We start from the raw sequence: 8,675 nt of genomic DNA, 5'->3' as shown, positions 1-8,675 counted from the left end.
GTAGTAGATAATCCCTTCCCCAAAGATTTTACAATCTAAATAGACAGACAGACAGGATAGGAGTTGGGGGAAGAGATAAAACACACTGTTCCACCCCCACAACTTGCCCCAGCTTCTACTGGCCCTAACCTCCCATGCTACCCCATCCCCATACCTATTCCCTGTCCCAGCTCCTTCTGCCCTCTACACCAGCTCCTTTGATCCCCATCCATTCCCTTAACTCCTACTGCTCCCACTCCCTCAATCCTACTCCCACCCCAGCTCCTCTTGCACCTGCCCCATCCTACCCTCTGCTCAGCTCTCTGCCTTTCCTCCCTCCATCCCCCAATCCTACCCCAGCTACCTCTGTCCCTGTCCCCCTCAGGCCTGATGCTGATCTCAGATGCTGCCTCTAGACCAGGGGTGGGCAAACTTTTTGGCCTGAGGGCCACATCGGGTTTCTGAAATTGTATGGAGGGCCAGTTAGGGGAGTCTGTGCCTCCCCAAACACCCAGGTGTGGCCCGGCCCCACCCCCTATCTGACCCCCCTGCTTCTCCCCCCTGATGCCCCCGCAGGACTCCTGCCCCATCCACCCCCCCGTTCCCTGACGGCCCTCCGGGTCCCCTACTCCTTTCCCTCGTCCCGACTGCCCCCCGCAGCGCCATCCAACCCCCCTCTCCTTCCTGACTGCCCCCGACGCGCCCCCATTCAACCCCCCTGTTCCCCACCCTCTGACCGCCCCGACCCCTATCCACACCCCGACCCCTGACCACCCCCAAACTCCCCTGTAAACTTTGGGGTGAAGTTAATAAAACCCTTTCCCGGGCAACATAAATCAAACTGTAAAAAGGCTTTAGGGCTTGTGAATTTAAAGCAGAATAGCTATTCCTGATTTGCTTATGGAGTTATTCAGGAATAACTAGTCCACTTTAAATTCACACCCTACCTTAATCTGAATTCATTTCTTTATGTAGACAAGATCTACTCTTGAAAATTAATTCGGAGTAAGGTAGATTGTGGATTTAAAGTGGAATAGCTATTCTGAATAACTCCAAGTTTGGACATGCTTATTCTGGAATAATAGGAGTGCCCTTTTCCTGTTTACTTAAAAATAGATTAAACTAAACCAGAACCAAGCAATCTTATTCTGGGATAAGAGAGTCCACACAGGCAGTTATTCCTAAATAGTTATTGTGTAATAACTCCCTGTGTAAACAACCGTTTATACTAGCATAAGAGTGTTCACACAAGGGACTAGCCGGTATAACTATATTGGTTTAAGGCAACAGAGGGTCCTGTGGCACCTTTAAGACTAACAGAAGTATTGGGAGCATGCTCCCAATACTTCTCTTAAAGGTGCCACAGGACCCTCTGTTGCTTTTTACAGATTCAGACTAACACGGCTACCCCTCTGATACTATATTGGTTTAAATTCACACCTTAGATTATACCCCATAAACCTTCCTATATAGACAAGGCCTAAATCATTGTTTTTTTTCTACCGATTTACTGAAATCTGTGCAGAACTGGGAGTACACTAGCTCTAACTGGGAAAATGTAAAAAATGTCAAAGCTCACATGCACTCAACTACACAACACGGTATGCGCTTTACTGTGTCACAGAACTAGCGTGCTGTGCTTGGGAACCTCAACAAGGTAGTTTTGTATAGATGAGTCATTACCTGGTGTGGGATTTTTAAACAGGAGGAAGCCCAACCTTAATAACTTTGGGGTTTAAGTGATCTTAATTCAGTTTCGAAATCCTACGACAGAGTTCACAATTCGTTTAAATAAATGGATTTAAGAAACTGACTTGCTAACGCTATTGTTTAGCTTGAGATTTTAAGGTTAGGTTAAGCTGATTGCTGTATCTTTGCAAGTGAAAATATGAAAACTTCAAATCGCAAGATCTTTTTTCCCGGGCCAGGACTTGCTTCTAATCCTGCTGTTAAGACAGTAGAGAGGCCTTTGTTTGTTTTTGGTTAGGAGGAGGGGGGGATGGTAAGGATGAGCAGAAGACTGTGTATGCGTCAAGAAAACATTTAACATATTCTTTATGTAAATTGCTCCCCCGTCAGCAGCAGATCTGGTATCTGACAGGATGGACCCAGAGAACTTGAACTAAAGCAGGACTTGTCTTAATATGTTACAAATCTGTCACAAACGCCTTCAAAGCATGATAACAAATGCGTAAGTGGTTAAATGTTAAGATCTTTCAACAAATTGTCCACGAACATTCTTACCAATCAGAACTAAATTCACTTGGGCTGTTTTCCTGGGCTTTCTATAGTCACTTTCCATAAATATCCTAGAGAACATTGTGTAACATTGTCAAAAGTGGCTACGTGATTTAGGAGGCTAATTTAAGTCTAATTTTCTGAAAGTCAAGGCGCAGGAACTGTTAGAAATGTTACCCGGAGTGCTGGGGCAGTTCTCAAACATGCTACATTTTAAATTAACTTGACCAAATATTCAGAGTCAATTTTGAACTCCTAAAAGGGAATATTGGGCGCCAGAAACCCGATTCTTACTCAAACAGGGAAGAGGAACTATATCAACTAAACCATGTATCAAATCAAATTAAAAAACACGTCCCAAATTTCAGATGCCAAATACTCTAATCGAACTGTTGAGAAATTATCTACATACCAAAAAATATTAATAGACGCAATCTGTCAAATGTTTGATTAGTGAATAAACATGTTCATAAACTGTTTGTATAGTTACCCCCCCCCCCCCACCTACACCTCCATCAGAAAAAAAAGGCTAAATTTATCAAATAACACTCACCGGTAATTATTCCCAGCTCTGATTGTTATGTAAACTTTTTTCATATTTGGTCATGTACATAATTTATGTACATGACAAATTTCAAAGTTCACCCATTTTTTTAACTATGTGAAAAGGGGCTGGCAATTTTACGGAGGGGGTGGAGACAAGGAAAGGGATTCAACCCATACCTCAAAAACAGCTAGAGATGTTGCTCCGACCCAAAAACCACAACGTCACCTATTTATTTCCAAGGAATTTCAGACCCAGGGAAGAACCAGGACAATTTCTGCCAAAAAGGACGGGTGACGATTAATTGAAACTATTTTCCATCCCTAGCTGTGGCCTGCATTATTAAAGGCACGGTAATTCAAACAAACAAAATACCACCACGGTACTTTCCCAGGATAATTGAGTGGGTATCATGTATATCTGTACTTAGGAACATTTCTCTAAACGTTATTTTTGATCAGACATGATCATCTGATTTTCTCATTGAGATTGCGGGGAATTTGACTGTTTTTACTGAATTTGTCCGAGTCGCTGAAATATATGTGCAGGTTAAAAGCTCTATTACAGATACATTTTTATGCTGACGTTTTAAGGGATCTCTGCATGGGATCAGGGCATCCTAATTTATACCTAATTCTGCTCCGGGATCTGCTTGGAGAGCTGCTGGGCTGATCGCAACAGCCATGATTCTACCAACCCCAGCTTGGGCTTCAACCTTGTATTATCCCTAGCTACTTGCGAATAACATGTCCGCGGCTTGCTCTAGATAGCCAGTCCAAAATGGACTTCCTGCTAATTTCTTTACCTGACAGAAAACATTCAACGATATTTGGTTAAAATTGCAAGGTCCACATAGCTCATTCAATATAGTCACATCAAAAACTGGAATAAATAATCCCCCTCACACACACTTAATATCAGCTAAGGGACATTAATATCCTTCTGAAGTCGAATGATAAAACAGATCTGCTACTATTTTGCACGTACACAAATGGAGCAAAAAAAAGTCTGAATGCACCTTTTCCAAAAGGCAGCATAGGAATAATTTGACATGCTTTGAAAATTTTACCATTTTTGGTCAAGTCATGACCCTTTTCACACAGGGCCATCCTCTAGACATGGGGCTCTAACTTTTAGAGTAAAGCAGAGTGCCACTGGATTGTAACGAAAAGCAATGAAAAGTAAAGTAATGCTTTAAGTAAGAGAAGTATTTTTCCTTTCCCTCAAATACCACACTGATTGGTGCCTAGCAGAGATTTTGCAGAAACATAGGCAATTTAGAATATTTACATCCAACTGCCCACACAATCAAGTGTTTAGAAGTATAAATTATCTAAATTGTGCCTGTAATTTCCAGGTGCAAAAAATGTAGGCAAGCAAAGATATGGTAACATTTGAAATCTGGTCCTAATTAATTTGTTTGAAAGGGCCTCTCCCTAATGAATTGTATCATTACTCCTAGGCAAACCCTATGCCCGATGTCATATTTTTGCATATATTAGGGCAAAATTATCTGTAGAATTCCAAACACAAGAGATCTGCTCTCAGCTAACCTGAGTGAGGAGACACAGAATGGTGTGGAGTACACAGCACACAGTCACACCACCACTGTACAGTGAAAAGAGCAACAGGGAATGATACCGACTATTTTAGGAATCTTGAGAGTAGAACATTGTACAAAGAAAGTGAGCTTTGTGTTCTAATTCAAAAGTTGCTACTATAATGAAGTCATATGCTACATTTCAGACTTAATACCACATAACTGCGTTAGGGCCTGATCCAACATTCATGGATCAGGCGCTGTCTGCATCAGTTTTCAGGTAAAGGACACTATTTCATTTCACTGTCCAGATAAAAGTCAGGTGAATCATAGGATAGCTAGACCTTCCCTCTCACCCCATCTCCAAGGGCTCTATTCTGCCACTCATGCCTCGGGCAGTAAAATACTTCAAATAGTGTCATTGATTTCACTGGGAGTGAAGTGTTACTTAGGATAAAGGAAGCAGAAGCCTATTATAAAACTGAATACGAATTTATAAATCCAATGTCACCACTTGATTCACCCCTAGTTCGTCTTAGTTGAAAACGTTTTCTGAAATTAAACATTTTAATCCCTTATAATTATGCATGTGTTTTTAACAGTAACACTGGAATGACCGCACCGAAAGGTTTTTCTATCTGAAGTGGCGCTGACATATTTGCAAGGTCAGACCTAAATGAAGGAGTAATGCTTACCAGTAAGAACACTGACGTCTAAATACCTATTTTGATTTATTAATGGAATGCTAGGTTGCAAAAATAACAGCTTCCTGAATATCTGGGAATCAGCTATGGAAAATTGAACTCTAGAAGCCCCCGATTTGCACGTGTGTTACAGTGTGTTAACTAAAATACAATGTCAGATTTATGCTTGAGGAGACATTGACTCCCCTCAGTCTTTTCCCATAAGTGAATCCTCTTCCACATACACTGAAGACAGGCGTTCAGTCGCAGACTACATTATTTCTACATGAGCTAGTTGCATTTGTTGGTTGGCACTTTTAAAGAACGATCCTGTTCCCAATGAATTCAAACGTCTGGACGATTCATTAGATGCACGACAAAGAGCTTAAATATTTTGGTGTAATATTTCCTTTCCCCTTTAACTTTAATTTTATTATAAGCATACAGATAAAGCAGGTTCTATTAAAATTTTTAAGTTCAGTTAGACTCTATTAGCCTCTCCAAACCAAATCCCTAAAAAAACCCATCAGTATCTGAATTTTCTAATAAACAATATTTTGAGGGGAGAGATATTTATCATTTCCTTCTGCCATTTAACTGAGATAAAACCCAATTAAAAAAAATTAATAAAAATAATAAAAAAATCGTTTGACATTACCTCCGATTACTTATATTTAAGTATAATGAAGTTCTCTTTACTGTAAAGGCTTTGAATGAAAACAGGACATTTATCTAAGTAGTTAGCTACTAAAGGGAACAATTCAGTAACTATCAAATACATTAAAATAATACTAATCGTAGATGTAAGGGGATATAAAAATGAAAAATTTTATTATTTTTCCCTTTATTTGTAAAAGTGCAAAATTAGTCTGTACAAAACCCAAATTCCATATGTATAAAATTGAACAGTCACAACATTTTAAACAGCATCGGGAACTCTTCCAGGAGCTGATAAGTTACAGTCCAACTGTGCAGCTATCTGAAGTTTAAATAGTTTTAATTTTCAGTTCAGGGTGAAACACTAGAATTGCACCACTTGGGGATCAGATGGAGAGCTGTCTTTCAAACCTTGAGTGGGTCTCTGTCACTTGTCAGTTCTCAAGATTCCAATAAATTACATAAATAGGAGCAAAGCACACACCCTTCTGTACAAGGCTTCCCATCACCAGGGAGTCCGCCACACACTCCCAGCTACTTCACACAGCGAGAGCGCTGGGAGTGACAGTGTCTCTTAGGCGTCTGGGTAAGTGCAGTAATACACAGCAGTACTTGCATCCGAAACCACCGAGGAGATGGGCCCGTGGGCCTCTGGGGCGGGCAGGCCGGCTTCGTGGCCCTGGAAGTGGAGCCCTAGCTCGGGCTTGCAGGCGAAGTGCAGGTACTGCTCGAATTCGGTGCGATCCACGTCGCCCAGCAGCTCGTCCTGCGACAGGTGCTCCAGCGACTCCCTGCACTGCTGCGCCTCGGGCGGCGGCGAGGGCTGGCAGGGCTGCGGTGGGAGCTGGGGAGCGCGGGCCGGGCCGGCGGGCGGGCACAGCTGCCCGTAGTAGGCGTGCAGGGGGCCCTGGCAGCCCAGCAGGCTCTGCAGGGAGCTGAGCTGCCCCAGCGGCTCGGCGCGGGGCAGGTGCCTGCGGAGCGCGGCGCTGGCCTGGCTCTCGGCCCCGTGCGCGGGGTACTCGGCCGCGGGGTAGCCGTAGGGCGCCAGCTGACACTCGTCCTGCAGGGGCGGCGTGAAAAAGCCCGGCTCGGTCTCCGCCGCGTCCAGCGGGGAGGGGTCCGGGGTCGGCAGGTTGTAGCCGTCGAAGGCGGCAGCCAGGGGCTGGCAGTCCCGGTAGTGGCCCAGCGCCGGGGGCAGCGCGCTCTGCACGGCGGCGTAGCCCTGCTCCGGGTAGGACAGGGCCAGGCTCTCCACGCACATCCTGCTGCCCTCGCTGGCCAGCCCGGCGCCCGGCGCCTCCGCCAGCCCGTGCGGCAGGAAGCCGCTTTCCACGCGCTTCAGGCGCTTCACCTGCTTCCGCCGGCGCGGCCGGTACTTGTAGTTGGGATGGTCCTGCATGTGCTGCACCCGCAGCCGCTCCGCCTCCTCCACGAACGGCCGCTTCTCCGCCAGCGACAGCGCCTTCCAGGCCTTCCCTGCGGGGCAACAAACCGCGTAACCCTGCGGCTCTTCCGTGCGCCTCCCCGTGCGCCCCGCTCCGTGCGCCCCCACCCAGCACCGGGCCGCCTCCATCCCCGCTACCCACCCCGGGCGCCCCCCACCCATCACCTGGCCGCCTCCATTCCCCCCCTACCGACCTTGGGCGCCCCTCCCTGCTCCGGACCCCAGCCGCCTCCATCCCCCCTCAATACGCCCCCCACCCAACTCCCGGCCGTGTCCACCCCTTCCCCCACCCTGGGCGCCCCTCCGGCACCCGGCCGCCTCCATACCCCCAGTGCGGCCCCCCAACGCCCGGCCGCCTCCATCCCCCCGTACCCAACCCGGGCGCCCCCCACCCGGCAGCCTCCATTCCCCCCACCCCCAAGCTCCCCTCGCTAACCCAGTCCCTAGGCGAGAGGCATTGGCAACTCCTGCCATACCCTCTGCCCCAGCGCACCAACCCCGGGTCCAGTCCGGGCGCCGCAGCCGCCTCGCCCGTGGGGCAGGTACCAGCAGCACTCGGTAACTTTCCCTGCACGCCGCTCGCAGAGTGCGGGGAGCCTCCTCCACTTCCCAGCTCCGGGCCGGGCCGGGGCAGGTGGGAGGAGAAAGCCCCCCTGGCCCGGCTCGCGAGCGGACACTCACCCAGCATCTTGCTGAGCTCCGCGTTGTGCAGGTCCGGGTTCTGCTGCGCCAGCCGCTTGCGCTCGTCCTTGGCCCACACCATGAAGGCGTTCATGGGCCGGCGGATGCGGGACTCGCTTTTGGCCCGGCTGCTCGCAGCCCCCGCCGGGGCCGCCTCACTCTTCACCTTGGCGTCTCCGAGGGGGCTCAGGGACTCTGCCCACTGGCAGGGGCCCAGGGCCGGCATCATGATGGGGAGCGAGCACCTTGCCTGCGTCTGGTCGTCGCTGCTGGCGTAGCCCGCATCGGGGCTGCTCATCTCGGGGCAGCCGGAGCCACCGGGAGGAGCCGGGCTGAACCGGACCCGCCTCCGACCCCTCCCCGGGCAACAGCTGGGAGGAAAAGGACCGTCTGCTCCGACCAGCCCCCTCTCCCCTGGCTCGGCTGGGGCAGCAGGGACAGCTCCCCTGGCAGGCTGGGCGCAGGACGCCGCTGATTGAAGCGGGGTCTCTAGTAGGGGCGGGGGGGCAACAGGCTCACTGCTGGCAGCTGTCAGAGCGCGGCCCTATTTACCCAGAGCCGCGGCCAATGGCGGGGCGGGGGCGGGGTCTCGGCTGGGAAGGTGACGGGGGGCTCAACGCTCCGAGCGGGGAATGGAAGAGTCCCAGCCCCGCCCCTTCCCGCTACTCTTTACCTGTGCAGGTTACAAGACAGACAGCGCCGGGCGGGGACGGATTTTTCCAGGATTCAGGGTGGGGGGAATTATTCGGTCAAGAAATCGTCCATGTGAGCAAATTATAAACCGATACTTAGCTAAAAGAACAGGAGTACTTGTGGCACCTTAGAGACTAACGATACTTAGCTGTAACCTTAACTATGGAGACACGGGAGGTGGATGTATAATGGAATGCATAACGAGAGATCTTTTGT

The 8,675-nt window shown here is 48.8% G+C and overlaps 1 protein-coding gene across 1 annotated transcript; it reads right to left on the bottom strand.

Moving 5' to 3' along the window:
- Positions 1-5,846: 5,846 nt before the first annotated feature.
- On the bottom strand, positions 5,847-8,189 carry LOC112125337 (transcription factor Sox-17-alpha-like). The gene is made up of 2 exons (XM_026646828.2): positions 7,767-8,189; positions 5,847-7,117 (listed from the first exon to the last, which is right to left on the bottom strand). Exons 1-2 carry the CDS (start codon positions 8,062-8,064, stop codon positions 6,216-6,218), a joined length of 1,200 nt encoding a protein of 399 aa, XP_026502613.1. The 5' UTR covers positions 8,065-8,189; the 3' UTR covers positions 5,847-6,215.
- Between the last annotated feature and the right edge of the window lie 486 nt (positions 8,190-8,675).

This window comes from Terrapene carolina, unplaced genomic scaffold (assembly GCF_002925995.2).
Source record: "Terrapene carolina triunguis isolate 2854851 unplaced genomic scaffold, T_m_triunguis-2.0 Scaffold45283, whole genome shotgun sequence".
Taxonomy (NCBI): Eukaryota; Metazoa; Chordata; order Testudines; family Emydidae; genus Terrapene; species Terrapene triunguis.
The sequence above is the reverse complement of the archived record's forward strand: the minus strand, read 5'-3'. Positions and strand labels throughout refer to the sequence as shown.

Bases quoted from the DNA above. Each gene is read 5' to 3' on its own strand.
- LOC112125337 (XM_026646828.2), bottom strand. From the start codon at position 8,064: ATGAGCAGCCCCGATGCGGGCTACGCCAGCAGCGACGACCAGACGCAG. The intron at 7,118-7,766 runs GTGAGTGTCCGC...GTTGCCCCGCAG, and splicing joins GGAGCTCAGCAAGATGCTGG to GGAAGGCCTGGAAGGCGCTG.